General features: G+C 33.7%; 3 protein-coding genes and 1 long non-coding RNA gene across 11 annotated transcripts in view; 2 read left to right on the top strand and 2 right to left on the bottom strand.

The window, feature by feature from the left end:
* Positions 1 to 2,439: 2,439 nt before the first annotated feature.
* Positions 2,440 to 5,408, top strand: LOC105144848 (uncharacterized). 5 transcript variants are annotated; one of them, XM_011054056.2, is made up of 5 exons: positions 2,440 to 3,043; positions 3,723 to 3,896; positions 3,975 to 4,180; positions 4,265 to 4,579; positions 4,949 to 5,408. In XM_011054056.2, the coding sequence occupies exons 1-5, from the start codon at positions 3,029 to 3,031 to the stop codon at positions 5,271 to 5,273; spliced, it is 1,035 nt and encodes a 344-aa protein (XP_011052358.1). In that variant the 5' UTR covers positions 2,440 to 3,028; the 3' UTR covers positions 5,274 to 5,408. The 5 variants fall into 5 exon arrangements, with proteins under 5 accessions (XP_011052358.1, XP_087271910.1, XP_087271912.1 ...); XM_087415784.1 differs by having other exon boundaries at positions 2,441 to 3,043; positions 3,717 to 3,896; XM_087415786.1 differs by lacking the exon at positions 2,440 to 3,043 and adding an exon at positions 3,061 to 3,193.
* Positions 5,356 to 7,803, bottom strand: Trax (Translin associated factor X). 2 transcript variants are annotated; one of them, XM_011054059.2, is made up of 2 exons: positions 7,658 to 7,803; positions 5,356 to 6,686 (listed from the first exon to the last, which is right to left on the bottom strand). In XM_011054059.2, the coding sequence occupies exon 2, from the start codon at positions 6,616 to 6,618 to the stop codon at positions 5,821 to 5,823; it is 798 nt and encodes a 265-aa protein (XP_011052361.1). In that variant the 5' UTR covers positions 6,619 to 6,686; positions 7,658 to 7,803; the 3' UTR covers positions 5,356 to 5,820. The 2 variants fall into 2 exon arrangements, with proteins under 2 accessions (XP_011052361.1, XP_011052360.1); XM_011054058.2 differs by lacking the exon at positions 7,658 to 7,803 and adding an exon at positions 7,462 to 7,617.
* Positions 7,550 to 20,614, top strand: part of LOC105144849 (uncharacterized) — a 114,557-nt gene continuing 101,492 nt past the window's right edge. The window contains exons 1-3 of one of the 2 annotated variants that reach the window (XR_015548216.1): positions 7,550 to 7,683; positions 8,473 to 8,697; positions 9,263 to 9,561. This is a non-coding gene — a long non-coding RNA (uncharacterized LOC105144849). Of the gene's footprint in view, positions 7,684 to 8,472; positions 8,698 to 9,262; positions 10,045 to 20,614 lie in introns of those variants that run through there. The other variant, XR_845984.2, reaches the window with a different exon arrangement.
* The window catches only part of LOC105144851 (nephrin), a 275,992-nt gene continuing 269,769 nt past the window's right edge, over positions 14,392 to 20,614 (bottom strand). For both annotated transcript variants that reach the window (XM_087415783.1, XM_011054062.2), the window contains 3 exons: positions 18,488 to 18,727; positions 16,438 to 16,550; positions 14,392 to 14,779 (listed from right to left, as the gene is read on the bottom strand). In XM_087415783.1, the coding sequence (XP_087271909.1) occupies positions 14,711 to 14,779; positions 16,438 to 16,550; positions 18,488 to 18,727 (422 nt within the window). In that variant the 3' untranslated portion in view covers positions 14,392 to 14,710. The remainder of the gene's footprint in view (positions 14,780 to 16,437; positions 16,551 to 18,487; positions 18,728 to 20,614) is intronic.

The raw sequence follows: 20,614 nt of genomic DNA, 5'->3' as shown, positions 1-20,614 counted from the left end.
AATAAGTAATTAATCACTAAGGATTAGTGATTAATTACACTGCATTAAATCCGTATAGAAATTTAATATTGTAAATATTATATTGCTTAGTGACTAAGGCCAATATTCATAGTCAGTTCTTATATTCAAGACCGTCTAAGTTCTGTCTTGAGATGTCACGAACCAATTAGAGAGCCGCATTAGCGTCTTAAGATATTACTTAAGACGGTCTTGAAAACTATGAATATCGACCTAAGAAATGTAATATTTACAATATTAAATTTCTGTAAGGATTTAATGCAGTGAAAAAGAGAAAACAGACAGACAACATTTCATTGTCTTTATGAAAAAAACTCGTAGAATTCAAAATTAAAATATATAACTCTCTCGGGATATGTTCTTTGTACTAAAAAAAAAAAGTAAATGACTTTAAATGAAAGAATTATCACAGTTAACTACGTCTGAAGTTAGCCTGAATTCCTATGCTACTTTTTTTTTGTGGAAACGATCAGAAATTTTTTGGTGACAATCCCGAAATATGTCCCGCGACACGTTAACCTATCTAATGAAAAATTCATTATGACGAAAAAGCTGCAAATAGTACGAGTAGACAACGATTTAGTGCAGAGAGCGAATTTGCTGATCGGCAACAATATCATCGGCCGCGGCGCTGCGACAGGAGTGAGTTGCATAACTGATTTTTTGTAAAGATATTCTACGAAGACGTCATAAGAAATGTCGTCCCGAACAAAAGGAAAATTCCTTTTATGACAAATAATCCTGTAATCGGAATACACAAATAGCGTAGAATGAAATCGGAAATGACTGAAATTCTTATGAAATTCTAGCTATTTAATCCTTCGAATTCTATTTTGAATTCGTCTTTCAACTCTATCTATCAATACGAGGTATATCTTTTAATGTCTGTCTATATCAAGTTGAGATAAACAAATATTAAATATTATTTTCGCATTTCTGACTCGGGTTACGGTTAGCGTTGATTATGCGAACGGATAAGCTAACGCGTCAAGATTATCCATGTAATCATTTTGTCGGATGATTCATGGCTACGCTTGGGAGATTCAAAGTTTATCGCATCGACATTAGCAGAAAATGTACACACGGAGACATAAATGCATCTCATCGTTGCTACATATCGCTCTAGCGAAAATAAAAATGGGAGCTTAAGTCGATTAAGTCTTTATAGAAATTTAATATTAGTATTGGTTAATGACTAATTAATTACCTATTTTAAATATTAAAAGTTCGATGAACAAAAACATTGCGTAAATGCTACTCTTACATTTTATTGTTTCAATTTTTCTAAGAAGCTTTGTTTATGCTTCTGTTAATATCTTCCTTTATAGAAATTTAATACTGGCCAATTAATTACTTATTTTTAGTATTAAAAGTATCACACAAAAAAATTAATTTTAAATCGAATTATGCTCATGTATCAACAATATTGCAATCTTCAAATCTTTTAATCTTCATTTGATAAAATTTATAGTAATGCAGGATTTTTAGTCTTGAATTGAGACTAAAAAAAATAAAGTTAATATAAATTTAATCAAATCAAGATTAAAATCTTTGAAGCAAGATTACAATATTTGATCACAATTATTGATATTTATTTAATTTTATTCAAGATCACAATATTATTATTGCTTAATATATATGAGCATAATATTGTCAATTTAAGATTAATATTTTTTCTGTATTTTTGAACTATTAAAAGTTTTGTTCACTTATTTAGAGTATTAAAAATACTATGTAACAGTATAGTTCACAGTATTTTCAATTTTCAAAATAAATTATTGTAATTATTGTATATCAAGGTGTAAGTGGTTACACTAATACTAAATTTTTATAAAGAAAAAATGTAAGGAGAAATTAACAGAAACGAATTAAGCTTCTAGATTCTAGGAGAAGCTTCATTCAAAAATTAAGATAACAAAAAAAGCGTTTACATTTCTTTTATATTAGACTTATGTACTGACTTTTACTTCCGCCAGGGTAAGATATAATTATATAATTATATGTATAATAATGATAATATAACAATAATAACATCAGAATTTAATAATCTGTCTAATATAGAATTATAATAATAATTAATTAATTATAATACGTGAAATATTTCGACTTTAAATAGGAAACACGCGCTTCGAATACGTAACAGCTTTAGCACGCGTACAATTTTACGCAAAGCGTTTATGACTGTTTATGGCTCCGTCTGTACGTGCCAACACGTGCGCCGATAATAGCCGATAACGACGCATTTGACTGCGTCACTGCTGTAAAATGCTTATCAGATCGTATTGAAAAATTCGCCGCGCGTTTAGAACCGAGATATCGCGCGCGGCTAAGAATGAGTCGTCGAAGCGATAATTTAGACACAGATGATAACGTAGAACCGCAGTGACGTAAGAATTTTCCTATTGTTTAGGAAACTAACATCATTGCGCTACAAACTTGTAAAGCACGCAGGGATAATATAAAAGTATTGTTAAAAAAATACATATATTGCATCAAGGAGAGACGAAATCGATGTAATTTTCGAGAATAATTATTATGTATCGAACGCGGTTGATAATATCGGCATTCTTCAATTATCTCCGAACTCCGAAACTTTATCTACGATTTTTCGTGCTACATTTCGTCGACGACTCGTTCGACTGTCGGGCGTTCGCAATGAATTTCGAAGCATTTTGAATTTACACGTTGAGATCAGCTGCAGTGATCTGTTTTGCAGCATATAAACGTACACTTGCGTACCTCCAAACGTTTTTATCAATTAAATGTTATGCGGGTAACATAAATAAAATCGCTGCAAGCCGAAACACGACTCGAAATGATTCTGAGTCACTAAAAACACGAACGATGATGTGTTGATGATTGCTTCATCGATGACGCGTTGAATTAATTAAAGGATTGATTCTTAACGTTTCTTGACGGTAAAACTTAACGATCTTTACCATTATCGCAGTGCAATGATGGCCAGGTGCTCAAACACGCCGTGACCATCAATTTGTCACCCAACGATGAAATGACGATTACGCCGGTAAAGTTACCTGTTTTGGGTATTCCTTATCATTTGGCATATATTTGTACTCTGATAATACTAAACTCCAGTAATCTCTGTGATAATTCAGTTGACAACACGTAACGAAGGAAATTAATAATAGCTTTTTGTAGAAGGAAATTATGTGATGTATAAGCTTATATTTATTTTTCCTTTAATAGCTTTCCAGTAAACACCAATTAACATAACAATGTTATACTTTAACACTAAACAGTGTAACTATTTATTATCACATACATTGTATTACATTTGTATTGTTGAGTGTGAAATTAAAACATTGATGTTAATTGTTATATTGTTAGATAGGCTTGTTTTTACAACATATAGTTAGTTAGAAATTAAAGAAATTAATTATCCATTAAATATCATCTAAAATTAACATAACATCAATGTTATAATTTCATACTCAACAATGTAACTGTTGTGTGAAACATGTGTCATATTATATTTATATTGTTGAGTGAAAAACTATAACATTGATGTTATGTCATTTTTAATTGATATAACTATTTATTAGGTTACGAATTGCTTGGTAACCTTTAATCTTTAGAGAGTCACATTGTGAAAATAGGTTTTACTGTTTCATTGGATTATTTATTTTTTAATGCATTGTAGTTGATAACATCAGTTTTCTATAGAGATCATTTTCCAGTATTAGGTGGCACCATGTTACATGAAACCCGCTGGATGTGCACGATGGCGATCTCTTAAATTGGGAAACAGTGTGCCGATAAAACCAGGTGACGTTTGTTCTCTGCTGCCTGACAAATGTTGGTTCAAGATCATCTCGACAGATACGATGCAGGAAGGTGATCAGACGTTGAAGAGAAAGGTACAGCAGTTCTTGCTTGATATATTCGAAGACAATTTTGCGCGAGGAATTTTCCTTATTACGGTTTTTTCATTTCAGGTTGACGAGGTGGATTTGAATAATGAAGTGGACAGTAAAAAAGCCTGCTTTTTGTCGAGCATGGAAGCTGCTGTATCTTCTGGCAAAACTTTGCATGATGTTCTTCAAGATAAAGATCTATCAAATGAGCATAAGGATTGTCCGGTTAATGGAAATGGGGAACATAGGGACGAAGCTGCTCCAATTTTGCAGATCGATCCTGCAAGGTTTTGCTCCAATTATTTGAGCAGAAATATCTGACGATAAAAGTGCAATTGTTCATCCCGTGTTTTTCTTCATGCTTCTTTCAGCGTGCCAGAGGGAAATGATATGGCTGGGACAAGTTCTAAGATGTCAATAGACTCTCAGGATGTAATTGAACCTCCTGTTGACCAGGAGAATAACAGGAAGCGGAAAGTAAGGAATATTAATTTAACGAATAAAGCTGCGATAAATGATGAATCAGGCAAGAAGGTCAAATGGGACATAGATGTCAGTGATCAGATCGAAGAAGTTCCGTCGAATAATCCTCAGTCACCCGTTGCTATGCCTCAAGATCAAGCGAGTACGTCCAATTCTAATAGAGTACCCAGAGAAAAATGTAGATATGGTGCTCAATGTTATCGGTAAGTGGTACAGTACAATATGGTTCAGTTTCTTATCAATAAATTTATTCTCTTTTGAAGAATGTTCTGTACAATAAAGTGGTGCAATAAGTTGGAATGAAACGAACCATGACTGCTTTCCTTTTACAAGACACAGTCACAAACATCATTCCAGCCTTCTTGACATTCAACGAAAGATAGAACGACATTTGTGTCACATAAAAGGAAAAAAACACTTTAAATTCATTTCACTTCAACTTACTGTACCAGTATATACAATTCAGAACATTCTTCAAAAAAGAACAGACCTAAAATAATTCTGTTAAAATATTGAAAGTACGATGTAGTAGATGTAGGTTTAAAAAACTTAAAATATTTTTAAATTTGCAGGAAGAATCCCAATCACAAGAATAATTATAGTCATCCAGATGATTTGGATTACGATGAGGTTGACAATCGGGAGGAATGTCCATACGGCATGAAGTGCTATCGTAAGAATCCGCAGCACAAGGCACAGTTTAAACACACATCCGCACCGCGTCGTCGTCGAAGAGCCGCCACCCCCATGCACTTGGTGGTTGTCGATACATCTGAAACAGAAGTATCGTCCGCAGAGGAGTCTGTTGAGGAATCCGATTACGAGCCGTCCGTGTATACAGAGAGTTCGGATGATTGGGATAATAGGAGTGAATTAGAGGACGGTACAACTGGCTGACAATTGTTGATCTTCCATGTAAAATTGGATTCTACATTTTCAAAAGTATCCAAATTATTGATGTAACCACAGTGCAGATCTATTTTGTTATAGAATATTTATTTTTGTACATGAATTAAAAATATTATACTTGCATATCTATTTGATTTATTTAAATATATATATATAAATATTAATATATCACAATCGACTCTTTTATATAATATATCGGAAAGTGTTATAAATATATTAATTTGATGCGTGTGTGAAATATGAAAATATAAAACTTAAATACTGTTTAAAGTAAATTTTTTGTTATAGAATCTTTTATGCAATTTTTACGAAATTAACAGAAATTAACACAAATAATTAACAGAATTGAATTGAAATAATTGATGATATACTACTGGAAGAATACAATTTCTTTACTGATTAATTTTCGATTCAATACCGCCAGCTATATAAAATACTATCGATTACTTTTACCTCATATCAGATTGATAAGTCTACAATAACTAAAAAATAATTAAATAATCTATGTTGAAAGGAATTTTTGTGCTGTCATATATTAAAATGCCTGATATCCTTCATCGTCCTCAGTGGCATATTCCTCAGCTGCTGCAATAGCCACATCGGCTAACATGTGCTTTGGTATTTCGGATCCCCGTACTTTGATAGTATAACATGCATTTTCCATTTTGGTCAAACTATGCTTGAGCGTGATAATTTTTTTATTTACTTCGTTGTTATGTACTACACTGGTGTAGCCCAAGAAGGCTATGTATATCTTTCTGACAAAATTACACGTTTGGTAACAACTGCTCACATCCCCTATCGCCAAGTTATTGATACACTTTCGCATCAACTCTCCGGTCAGATCGGCTATTCCCAGAATATAGTCTGTTGGCGTGACCATGACTTGCATCGTCTTGGAAGTACTCTGTTCCGACGAATCGGTTGGAGATGAAATTGTGTGATATGTCAATGCTTTTTCCAGAGCAGACCAGTCTTGCATATCACCATTCTGCAGATATTCATGGAATGTCAGCGCCTCTATGTATTCTTCTATGCCGGCGCGATAGGCTCTGTGGAATTGATAAGCATCCTGACCGTCCAACTCAGTTGCGATATTTCGAAATAACTTCTGTACTACGTTATCTAGTCTTGTCTTGGCTGCGTCTAGCACAGCATTCCGTTTACTCTCTTTATCGATGGTGTGCAACAGAAAGATGATTCTTTTGCTCTCGATGCCTACATCCCGATTGATCTTGAAGATTCTTTCATAACGATCGTGCTTGGCATCTAGTTCAGCCGCATATTCGTGGAATTGTTGTATTACTAGACTGTTCTCGTTTATGTCCTCCATCACTTCCTTGCCTTTGTCACCAAGATTGATTATTTTCTCTTTATCATGATGTTTGCGATTTCTCCTACCTGCAAGTAACGCCAATGTGAGAAAACGGAAGCAAATATTTAAGTCAATATTCATAGTCGATTCTTATATTTAAGATTGTCTTAAGATGAACTAATCAGAGAGCAGCATTCATATTATAGTCGGATCTTATATTTAGGACTGTCTTAAATACAGCTTTAAGAAGTTATAAATCAATCAGAAGGGTATATTAGCATCTCAAGATATTGCAAAATTAAATCAATATGAAAAGAAAAAATAAATATCTAGTAATCTGTGGCAAAGTTGTAGACTGTTTAAGAAAATACATTGTTATATACATGTCTATTATGGCAAAATAAAGTCAATGTGAGAAAGCGAAAACAAGTATTAGTAATCTATGATAAAGTTGCAACTATAATATATAAAAAAGTTGATATATATTATATACCTATTACAACAAAATTGAATTATGATAAATACTAAAGAAAAGTTAATGTAAATATAAATTATTTTAAAGAAGTCTTTATTTTTAAATTGAAGGAGTAAAGAATTTGGATTGTTACAAAAGCAATCCATAGCAATGTACGATATAACCCACTTTCTTCAAAACTCGAAGGTATTAGTTCGAAGAGATCCCTCAATCTTGAAATTAATCCCCCTCAAGCTCTCTCTCTTCAAAAGCGGGTTTATATCACCGCCGCCACAAACTTCCGAGTGTAAGCTCATCAGCTGTCATGCAGCCTCTCGTTCTCACGTGGAATCGACATTTCTTGACAACGAAAGCGAAACGAGGAGATTCGCAGATCAGCGACTCACCTCTTCCTTGCGACATCGCGATTCCTCTTAATAATCTCTTTTGATTAATCTGTGCTCGTTCTCGATGATATACAGGACGCGTGAATCGGCTCACGAACTGTTTTGATATGACGCGACGCTATCGACGCTATGGCAGACATTGAGCTGAGCTCGATGCTACGCGAGGGAGAGGGAAACACATTGATGGCATACCTACCTTCTCCATTTGATAATTAAATAGATGTAAGTAAACAGAGAACGAGCTGCTTCTTTTTTATCAAAGCTGAAATTATTCGTGCTATGCATGCGTCAATATGTCTCATAGTTTTCCCATCATGTAAACATAATATTGGGTCATCTAAAAAGTATCCGCGGTTTTTTGTCACTAGATGTGTGTTGATGGTCATATATCTAGTGACAAAGTACCACGGATACTTTTTAGATGACCCAATAATTAATATTAATAGATTTTTAAAAAGGATTTTCTTATATTAAAGAAATATATTTTTAATTTGTCGAAGTTATTAATACAGCTATAATTAAATTTCTGGTTCTGGCTCTTTTGATATTATTAAATAATTTTATAAAAATTTATCTAACGCGTGATGTCCCGTAAGTGAAATTAAGATGAGCAAAGGATGTATACGTTAATTTAATTAATTAATTTGTATATTTGCAATATGAAAGGTTTAATTGCTCTTCCAATAAATAGTATATACAAAATAAATTTTATATTTCAAGTTATTGACATGCAGGAGTTTTAATCATTAGTTGCATCGATCAATTCGAGGCTTTAAATTTAAAAGTCACATTTTTTCATCACATTTTTTTATTGAGTAAGGTGTTGATTATAAAATGTTCAAAAAATATCTATCGATTGGATGGCGATTCCATATGATATTGTTATCAATTTTGAGAAATTTTTCTATATGGAAACGTAAAAAAATAGTTATCTCCGAATGCGCCGAATTTGCATAGTGGCACCATCTATTGATGAAATGGTGAACTAATCTTTCGTTATCGCGCCAACAGATGTCGCCACTATGTTAATCTGGGTAGAGCTCTACATTTACAAGAGTAGTGCGCAATTCTTTTTTGAGCTTCGCGGACCAATTTGTGGTAACTGTGATCTACATCAGTGGAAGAAATCAGGAAATCCATTCAGGGGGACAACAAGAAGAAGAAGAGCTTCACGGATATCAACTTTTCTAGTTATTTTGATCGCATTTTTGAATCTGCTGGTCTATCATCCAATAAGTAAGTAATAAATATTAAGTAAACTTATAATAGATAAGCTAATAAATAAGTAAGCTTTGTTAGTAATTTCTTAATATATATGATGTGATTATTAGATAAAAAATGGTAGACACTTGCTCTATTCTAAATCTAGAACTCTAAATTTGGAAACAGAGAGAAACCTAAGTTTGTGCTAGCGTTTACAGTTCGGTTCCACCAATGTAAAATTAACTTTAATTGCAGTTCAATTTATGCTTTATCTTTTTCTAATTCTAAGAATGAATATAAAATAAAATAAATAGCAAGTTAAATCGAAATTAAAGTTAACTAAGTATACACGCTCTTTTTTGCTTATGTGAAGTACACATTAAAAAAAAAAATAAGATTGTACTTATATCTTTAATATTGTCGTATTCAGCCAATTGACTTGTATGGCGCCATCGCGTTCTACTTTTCTCCCTCGAGAAAAGTCAATCGATCAGGATTATTTCTGTTGATGTTTGTATCAAGTTTCGAGAATCGGGGACCCTTTCCGAACTTTCCCTGGAGTATCCTTTACGTCTTATTTGTCGGTAATATTTGGTAGCAAACAGGCGAGTGTAGTTCTGAGTCTATCGACCGCAAATACCGAATGGACGAAGGCCAGAGAGAGCAGGATTCAGGATACGAGGTTCGTGCATACACAGCTCGGAATTCACAAGGGATGAGGGACGAGGGGAACAGTTTGGAATTAATCAGTACCGGTCTTCAGTAAATAACCGTAACGAGGATCCCTTGGTCAACTTAGCGAGTTCTCGAAGAATTCGACGAAAGACTACAACACACGCCAAGAACGAACGATAATGAAGCCCAGGAGCTTTTCCGATAGCATTCGAGAGACGTTTGGTAATTTATTTGGTAAATTGCTACTCTTTCACGAATACGCTCGTGATAGATAAAAATGGAGTTGAGCACTTAACTGTTTACAACTTTTAATAAAAAATATAAATCAAATTTAATTAATTAATTAATAGAAGTGTATTCCACGAAATTGTATATTTTATTGTATATTTTTCCAATTTTTGAAGAACTCCTAATTTTCAATTGCTTTTCCAAATAATTGGTGAATTATTTTCTATTTTCTTTTATCTATAAATGATGATTGAACGATTCTCTTATTTAAAATCGGATTACATACATAATATTACATAATAGAGCAGATTTCCATTGTATTTTTATCATTAAAATTCCGAAAGTAAGTTCACAAAGGAGATGGAGATTGAAATAATATCGATTACATGTAAATGTTTTGTGATATGTTACATTGGAAATATTTGATATCAACCATGTTGAGCTAATTGGGACAATATAAATGAATAGCTGGTTTTATGTGCATTGTTTGCCTGCTAGTATTATTAATGTGTCCTGCAGTATTATTAATATAATAATAAGTTTAATAAAATTATGTTTCATATTACGTGCGATTCTCTCAGCATAACAATTAACAGAGAACCTAATTGTTTTTCTCTCTTCTTTAAATTTTTTAAATTAGAAAAATAATTCCTTAAATATTATTTTAGCTGTTAGACAACAGAATTTTCGGATAGATCAAATTGACTAGAAATACAATAAATTATACAGGAATAATAAAATTAATAGTAAATGAGAAATTTATTGGAAATAATAAGCTACCTTTAAAATAATAAATCATCTAGCATCGACAATTTGAAAACAACACACGATTATAATTGTTAAAATATGAATAATTTATCGTTAATATACCATTAATAATTTTCCATATAGAATATAATGAATTTTCAGAATTACGTACTTTTGTAACTACATATGAATTTGTCTATTTTCTGTTGTATTTGTGATCAACTGTCAGAGAAGCGTAGTGTCTCGTGACTCGTTATTTCACGCAATTCCTCGCTGAGCTGAGCGTTTTTCTCGTCTTCCCGAGAGACTTATCGCCGTTTCGACTATCGACGTTGGGATTTTTCCGCGTGACACTTTTAGACCGCCTAGGAAGCCGTAATCCTTGGGATAAAAGAAATTAGGAGAGACGTGTCTCTTTGCGTGGATAGGATCAGGCGGGAGCAAATTACAGCGGTCATCTGTAAATCCTGCATAGAGATTTTGGATTCTGTGGAGGATCTTCTCGCGAACGACAGGTCGCAGACTCGTTTCCTGAGAACGGAGATTGATAAACCGCCGGCGGCCACCAATTAGCGTTTTTCCGCGCAACGTATTATGCATTATCTTTAGTTGGTTTTGAGGTAAAACTTCGCTGACTTCCTCCTGCCGATGATTTATGTCCGCGCCGTTTAACAAAGTTTTTATTCGCAGCCGGTGTTGTAAAGATGATTTATACGAAGTTTCCCGGATCTTGCGGGATTTCGTTTTGACGTGGAAAATGCTCGCAGCATTTGATGACGCCTTTGTTGCAGTCGTATGTAGAATAAGAATGCGCTTTTTATAATACCGGTGATTCTATAAACTTCCTGCATGCACTAAGAGTTTTCTTTATGTTCCTTTGAAATATAGCAAATTCCATCAAACATACGCGTAAGATCCGAAAAGTATTTAATGGAATTAGATGGATAGGTGGAATGGCTACAGCACTTTATATAGTAGCAAAGTTATTGGCACAATATTGACTCAATATATTTCCAACGTTTAACATATATATTGTCAATAAATTGCTACTAGATTTTAACTTTCTTTAAAACCTTGTTTTAGTTTTTTTCATTGAATCTTGTTCTAGAAAAGGAGAATAAAAAGTATTGCCCAGAAGTTTTATAAAGTTACTACTTTTACATTCTTCTATCTATAAGACTAATGTGATTTTAATTATAACGTAATATGATATTTTAGCTATACATAAAAAATGTAAAATTAACATTTTTTGAGGTGTTCTGAACACTCCTACTCACAAATTTTTTAGCCATCTATCTACTTCAAGATTAATCTGTTTTTTTAAATAATATCTTGATCTGCGAATTGGTCGCTTTTCCACGAATATCTCAGTGGAAATATCTAATCTTTAACGCTGAGATGAATTTCAAAAGGCGTTCGCTCTTTCCGCGAGAGTGACGCGAAATGAAAGTTACACGAAGAGTTTTGTGCATGTAAATGTACTAGGCATTTGTGACTGGTTGCTGACTGAGTTTGTACGCGCAAACTTAAACGTACGCGACCAAACGTGAAATCATAAAAGTTTCAGTCCAAGGTAGATGTAACGGCAACGTCGAGGCAACATCCAAGGGTACAGATATAAGAGTCAATATTGCGGTATATTTTAATCCGTAATCACTCGAAGGATTAAACTCTCGTCCGAATCTTCTAAATTCGTTGTTTGAGTTCGGCTTTGATCCCTACGCGACTTCTTTCGCAAACTCCTTCGTTGGAGTCCGTCCCTTGTCACGGAACATTCGCCATAAGACAATCCTTTTTATCCCTCGGAATAAATTATTGAACGACGATTTTTCGTTTTAATTTTCAGATATGTAGATGAATTTATTTTGACAAAAAATAAAATCGTGCGATTCTGAATGTAAAATAAAATGTGAATGAGTGAGGGAATGCGTTTCCAACTGAAAAAAAACCATTTTTAATATTTACTTGAGAATAGGCAATTAAACATTTACTCAATAAAAAGAAATGATAGTTAAATCAAATTAATAGCTCTTGTACCAAACAAATATGTCTTTATATTTAATAAATATTTAGTTGGCACTATTTAAATAAACAATTTATTAAAATTTAGTAATTTTTTTCAGTATACGTATACTTCAAAATTAGAAGTTCTCGAATATCTGGGTCAACGCAATTGCGTTGATTTTTCCGAGGAACACCACAATTGCTTTAAAATATAAATATTTTCTCAATTTCCATCTGAGACACATCATGCGGGTGCCAGTATTAAATGCACGCGTTATTTTTATTTAGACGGTTAAAGCTCGACAGCGAACAGCCGCATTTAAGCTGAATGTGCGCTGAGAATATGGATTCGTGTTGCTACTGGTTATATGAGGATACTGTGCTTTTATCTACCGCGTTTTTTTATTCCCTATCGTTTGGCGGCGTAGGGAAAGGGCGCATAAAACGCAAATCGACAATAGTAGGGCAGTAATGCACGAATGGCAGACGGTGCACTTTGCATCTTCAATAGCCAATTACGTGTTCAGCTTGAAATACGTCACAGCTATATTCCGGCGAAGAGAACAAAATTTACGTGTCGTAACTTATTACCGTCATTTGTCAGACGCAAAGGATATACCTAGATGTTCCCGATATTATTAACACAATATGTCGCTACTATATAATGTTTTCGTTATTTAAAACATTCTAACAAATTGCTGTAAATCCTTCAGAAAATTTAACATTAAGATTAAAATGAAAGTAAGAAATAAGATTTTTTTTAATTATTTGGGATTGAGATTAAATTTTGCTAATTCCAAGATCTTAACTTTTTATTCAAATTTTGCTAATTCAAATTTTCTGTAATTCTGAGGACTTTAATTTTTTGTGTTAATCTTTTTAATTATTTGAAATTGAGATTAATTTTGCTAATTTGAATTTCTTGTAATTATGATATATTTTATTGTACTTTAATTTTTACTTAATATTTTATCTCAATTTTTAAAGTTCCTAAAGAAAATTTTTAATTATTGTATAATTGAAAAGTTTTAAGACCGGAACGATTTAAGAGCGGAAAACTTTAATATAATGTTTCACGTTAACGTTGTGTCACGAATAGCTCAACTACAGTAGCGATTTTGTGCATTTAATAGTGAACCATCAAGATACTACGACAAAAAAATAAAACTGAAAAATTTTTAGGAGACGCTCAAAGAGAGTCCTGTTTCGTAGCATTAAAATCAGGTATAAAAGGAGGCCGTGAAAAGATGCTGTTAGTTTCTCGCTGCGATGCAGTTGCGCTTTATGCGATTTACTTCGTGATGCCACTCTCTCGTACTCTCGTCGCGCTTTTCCTCGCGGGGTAACGCGCGTCATGTTATCGCTGTTCGTAGGAAGAAAATGCGGATTGCTCCATAAAATCCAGCAGACAGAGGATCAGTCTTCAAATAAATGGATCAGTTCGCACGCTTGTGCGAAATAAATGTCGAATTCCCGACGCAATTCGTTTTTCAATTTATGGAATTAATAATACCTCTTTGAAAAATGCAGTGTCAAATTTTTTAACGAAAAATTACAACTTATATTTCAGTACAGAATGCAGGAAAACTAGATTATTGAATCGCACTGCGAGATAAAAATATATCAAACGCGCGCTTTCGGAATTTCACGTAAATTCGACTAAAATTAGGAATATATGAATTATACGAGCATATATATGTTGCATAATTTTTTTATACAAGTTTTAATCACATATTTGTGCTCATGACAACGAGATAATTTAATATAGAATTTAGGAAAATTGATTGTAGTACAAAATGCTACAGGAAGACTGGATAGCACTATGAGATAAAAATATATCAAACACGTTTTTGGAACTTATACTTACTTATGTGTTACATAATTTTTTTATACAAGTTCCAATCACAAATTTATGCTCGACAATGAGACAATTTTTCATTTACTCTGTATTTTCTAATTGCTAAGTTGATTACGTTTTTCTGAAACGTTGATTACGTTTTTCTGAAACAAAAAAGAAATTTCATACCTGATAAAGGTGGCAATGATTTGTTGTTGAGAATGAGACACTGGATAGAAAGGGTTGTAACACGAAAAAGTGTTTTATTTATATACAATATTTACAAAGGCGTAGTGTGAATCAAGTGGCTATATAAATGACTTTGGTACGCTTGAACGCGTGCAAAACGTGGCACAAGCGTGTGACTCTTCCTTTTCTCGTCTCCCTGCTCCCAGCCTGCAACATCAGCCATGGTCTAGGGGCCTCCTATACCCTGTTGAACGATGGTCGACGACCCAGAAGTTAGACGATGCAGCAGACGTCTGGATCTTTTCGTCCATCCGTCTAGACTGTCGTCTGCCCACTTCTCTTAATGTCCCAACCGGCGTTTGACCCTTAAATGCAGCTCTCCTGAATGCTCCTGCTGATCGACTCCGAGTGCGGCCTTTGGAGACTGTAGAATGTCTGAATAGACCGAGACGAAAATACAATGAGGAATCCGAAAGAGCAAATGACTTCGAGGGTGGAATTTGATTAACCGTAAAATATAAAGAAAATAAAATTATCATAAATGTGAGATTCTCGCTGAGCGAAAAGTATCGGAAAAATGATATAAAATTTGCCTTTCGCGATGTTGTTTTACAACACTTTCTAGCGAAATTTGTTCATTTATTAATCGTTTTGCTGTTTGTTGATGAAATAGCTATTGTAAAAGTTCTATTTGAAATTACACTGAGAAAAGACGCGATGGAGCTTTCATATATCATGATACTGTCACCGCTTGATACAATATCATTGCTAGGTTAAATCGAATTTGGAAGATTTGTCTAGGGGATTTAAAGTTGAAAGACCTATCTTGGTAGAGGTATACTTAGAAAAATGTAGAAACTACGACCAGGAATTGAATTCGATCCGTCCGCAGGAAACTTCTCTTATTCGCCCGAGCTAGCATAGAATTTTTAAAACAGATGTCCCTCTCTTTCCATCTTTCTCTCTCTTACATTATTTTTGTAATATTAATATATATATATATATATATATTAGGTGTTGGAATTAATTCGTAGCGTTTTACAAGTGATGGGAAGTACTTTCATTAATGTATTTTTTAATGCTCATGTGAAATAAATAACATTCTTTCATTAAAAACGCTACGAATTAATTCCAACACCTAATATATCACCAGCGATGGATTTTACGAATTTTCGATGCGATAATGGTCAAAATTGAAAAATATTTTCTTCAAAATAAATAAACTGAAAGCAATTTAGATTCCTCGAAGGTAAATTACACGAAATTTCTATACAAGATTCATATTTTCCCGTAATATAGAGTTTACATATGAAATTATTGTAGGATGAAATTTAAGAGAAAAGCGCGCTTCACGATTTATATTATAATATTATAATGCATCGTGAAAACATCAAGTGTGAACTTCCGAGATATATTTCCACGTATATATGTATTTCGACGCGATTATTACGTTCATCCGTTATCCGGAATAAGTATGTCAAACGCAACAGAAATGTTCTCGCTAAATCTGGCCTGCAAGAAAACGGCGATAAGCGGAATCGTAAAGCAGACCGAATCGAATTCGAAAGTAGTTTTCTATGTTAGGGGCTATCGGGGAGCCATGCAAGTATACGCGTTCATCGTAGATCACTCTAAGATCAGAGGTTCCCAAATTCTGCCCTTTCCTTGAATATTTTAAAGATCTAGATATTTTAAATGTCTTGTTCCATCTCTCAAGAAAATGTCGTAGTAGATATAGAACCGTAGATATACAAAAGTACAAAATTTTTTACTTTAATAAAACTTTGATTTTCTTACTACAAAATTTGATTATATGCTTAGAATTTAAATACTAAATACATAACTTTCTTTTATTTTTCCACTGAAAAAAATTAATCGATAAATAAATTTAATAATAAAAGAAATTCTAGATAATTTTAGTTAATCTACATCTGTATAATAAACTCATAACGTTAATTTCTTGCTTCAAAAAAATTTTTAATACTCAGAGTCGTGCTTTTGCATTTTTCTCAAGGGGGCAATTCGACGGGGGGGGGGGGGGAGGGGGTCCGCAGTTTGGGAACCAATGCTTCAGATGAAATCGGATTACTCACGTTCGGCGATGCTCTCGGATAATCAGAATCTTCTAGGACGTCGTGGGACATCTCGCGTCCTTCCAGCTGACGTGGTCTTCGTGGCAGGGACCCGTAACGAGGAAGCTTTCTGTCTGGAAGAAGTCCCAGGACGCGGACTTAGCGTCAATCGTATAATCGGTTTGAAGTAAGCCCGCGGATTTCGCAAAGTATTTCGAACTTCTCTCGGTAGCAACTTTACGGCGCTCGCGCCTTTCTCCGTGAACGGCATTCTCTCGATCATTTCTTACTGTTTTGTTTGCTGAAGCCGAAAGTTCGCTACTCGCGAAGGAGAATTGAGAATACCTTAGATACAGCACAGTGCTGCGCATGTTGCGGGAAGAAGCGAGAAACCGCCAGAGAACTGAGTTTATTACAGCAATAATTGATTTGAAAAGAAAATGACAAAACATATTTTAATCTTTCAAATCTGTGTTTCCTGATAAGCGAATATTTCGTTCGATGCTGCGGCTGTTATTAAATTATTTTTTTACTTAACTACTTTTAAATTTTATAAAACGTTGAATATAATTACCGAGTTTTAATTTCAACGAAGTATTATTAGGAAAGTAGGAAGTTGTGTGTATATGTATCATAATTATTGAATTTTAAATTCCATAAGGTAGACTTGAGAAAAGTTGCTCGAATAGGTATAACGGAAATTCATTTTCCAAGATATCTCGCGAATTCATTTTACGGATTAAGTGTTATTCAGTCTTAAAGTATATTTAAGTCTTATTCAATATTAATTAAATTGTAACAAAACGTCTCATAGGTTAAATTTCCGCGAAGGAAATGAGACTGATTTAGAAACGAAAACCACTGTTGCTACTTTTTTCGGAATTTTCTGCGTTTTTTTATCGCATAGATTACCATATGTGTTCCCTGCATTTATGCATATATATGCATTTCCTGCTCTACGTGTATATGCATCTGTCGATACGGCGTGCGCTAGAATCGTTCGCATATTGTATCTGTATGTGCAATTTCCTTGAGAGTACCGTTAACGCATGCTATCCCGTCTAAGGCAAAACCCGATATTCCTAAAATCCTCGTACAAATGTGCCAGTTCCATCAGTCTAAGTAGAAATTCACCGAATGAGATGGCCGGTTATGCCCCGAACGATATGCCTCTGCTTCTTTCTTAAAGGGGCGCGCTTGTAAGAACTAAATGTAAAGCTCTGTCCGATTTAAGCGATTCGATCTTTCGCCGTCTGATATATGTAATAAATTTTCTCGCGACGTTTCGAGAACATTTTACTGACAGTAAAAAACAGGCAATTTAAAAAAGTTGATGGGAATTTATATCCCGGAATATTATAAATATTTTTAATAATCTTAAATCAATTTTTTGTTTATCCTATTTCTTACATCCAGATTACAGGGCGATAAAAAGGTTTGGCCGTAAAGTATTGTTTATCACATCATTACCCTGCGATAACAAGCTGATGTTATTCGTCGTTAAAATGACAGCGTCGTCGGAATGTCAGCTTGTTATGTACGCAGTAACATAATATATTAAAGAAAAAAACAAATTCTAGAATTAGTTACATCTTATTAAATATCAAAAAGACTTTGCACTGAAAGATTTTCATCAGGTGGTAAAGTAAAGATTGTTTTATTAGTTGCTTGGATAAATTTATTTATTTATAGTAGAAAGATAAGTCAGCCGTTGATGTGTCCCTAAAGCATCTCAAAGCTAAAGATGACCATTTTGAGTGTTAATTATTATTTTTGGTATTTAAAGTAAGATAGAACTGACATTCTAAAATTTATTTTCTTTTGTAAATATACATTATTAATGACTTGATGAACACAAAACTTTGTGGCTAAACTTTTCGTCATTCTGTAAATAATGCAATACTTTAATACGTTTGAGATCAAAGAAGAATAAAAAGAAATTCAAATTCTGTTGGAATTAATAATTTAATAAATTCATGAAATTCATTTTCGAAAAGCCCGTTAATTATCTTTACTCTATCTATATTTTATGGGATTTATCAAATTAGCAGATATACTTAAATAAGCTTACCAGTGAGATGGTTGGTCAAGGCCGTCGTGGGTATGAGATCCGGATTGCCGTCCTCCTCGTCGCCCTTCCCCGCGAAAGTCGCGATGCTGGGCTGCTGCGGCGGTTTTGGTTTCGCCGGGGTGGCCGCGTGTCTCCTCCAGAGTGCCATTAGCACACCGGTCACGATTAACCCCAGACCGGTCGCCGTGCCACCAAGTCCAATCAAGATCGGTGACATGTCGGTCGAGGATGTCGATTCACCTACAAATGAAATCGCTATTAGTTCCTCTATTTATAAATAACGTACGACAACCTTTTCCTGGCAATTTCCTATATATAAAGGTTGTAATTATATAAATTTAAATACGTTTTATACAATCACTCCGGTAGCGTATTTCTCTGATATATTGCTATTATAAGAGAAAATACATATACTTTTTGTTTATTCGTTATTTACGGACGTTATTATTATTGCTGCAACCATTATTGTTTACCTCCAAGAAAATAGTATTCTATTGTCAGAATTATAATGTAATTTATAGAATTTTGTGTGGCTCTTTCTTAATTAATTCTGCAGCTGTATATTCAAGAAGATTTAATAATTAAAAACAACGTGAAGATATGAGATGTCAACGTTGCATGAAAATCGATCGCAATTTTTCTTATTTCAATCGATAAATGTTAATTTCTAATCAATGTTGAATTCCTCTAATAATTCTAAAATTCCTTAAAAGAGAAATATACGCAAAAAGAATGATTTTGCTAACGTATCTAAAAATTTAACTATAATAAATACAAATCTGAAAATAATTTGATTAAAATATAATTATGTAGGACGTTCAAGTTGATTGCTAGAATATAAAATTTTTTTGCATTATTATACTCATTACGAGTGTTTTCTAACAATTATTACAATCCAGCAAAATTATTTTCAGATCTGTATTTAAATTTTTAAATATTTTAACAAAATTGCTTATTTCATAGAATTATGTTACTATTAATTGACTATTAATTGACTATTAATTCTGAAAATGCAGAACATTACAAATTTTATCTTATTAATATTATATAATTCATTACTCTGATAAATCATTTCTATTGCTATTTCAAGTAAAAGAAATGTATATTTTCAATCCTATTCTAAATAAATAACTAATATCTATATAACTTAAAAATAATTATTTTTCGATAATATTCTTATCAAAATCTATCTTCTGATTCTATGAATAAATACTCCTCTTTTCAATCAATCCATCAGTATCCATCTGTTTGGACGAGGAAATATTTTTCTATTGTGTTCCGTGACAAATCGCTACATTAGCACACCCGCTTAAGATTTCGCGCATTCGCTGCGGTCAGCCATGGATCAGACACGGCCGGGCGTTCCAATTTACCTGTCCAACATCCCTCTCTGCATACTCCCACGTGTCGGTATGAACGTAATCTGTTTCCAATTAAGGCGTCCGTAGTCGATCGTTTCGAACTTCGTGGCAGGTTGCATTACGGTGGTCTAACGCTGCGGCTGATTTGTGAGTCGCTCGTTCCACTCGGTAGAGGCGAGAGGAACGGCGGGTGGTAGAGAACTGCAGCAGCGGATTAGGAATAGCTTCGGCTCTACGGGAAGGACGCGCCCGACACCCGCAGTCGTTTCCGCGCCATCGTTAATCATTCGGCTTAAATCGCGTCGTGGATAAGTGTAAGTACATCGTGTGTGTACGTACATCGGGCACCCTGAAGTTACCGTTTCTCTCTTTCGGCCGAATCGCCTTTACCGAAGCTTACTCGCCTGACAACAATCTAACTGGGGAGTATCTACCCGACTATAGATTTTGAAAAGGGTCGAGTGTCACAATGTTAAATTTATAATGTCAAATCGTATTTGAGTTATTTTTAATCATTTCTTTAGGTCGTCATTGCTCTTACTCAGTATGTCATTAATTTAATTAAACAATTTAATTCAAATTTAGTTTATTTACTAAGTGTATATGTTAATACGAATGTTGTTTATTTTAAAACTAATTACAGAAATGGATTAATTCATATTTTGACATATGAAAATTAAAAATGTTATTTAAATTCAAGGGATTAGATTGCCATTACATCTTTGATATTTAATAGTAAAGGGATACTCGGGATATTCGGATCATA

This window comes from Acromyrmex echinatior, chromosome 18 (genome assembly GCF_024713525.1).
Source record: "Acromyrmex echinatior isolate Ae372 chromosome 18, ASM2471352v2, whole genome shotgun sequence".
Taxonomy (NCBI): Eukaryota; Metazoa; Arthropoda; class Insecta; order Hymenoptera; family Formicidae; genus Acromyrmex; species Acromyrmex echinatior.
This window is presented reverse-complemented; position numbering and strand designations above follow the sequence as displayed.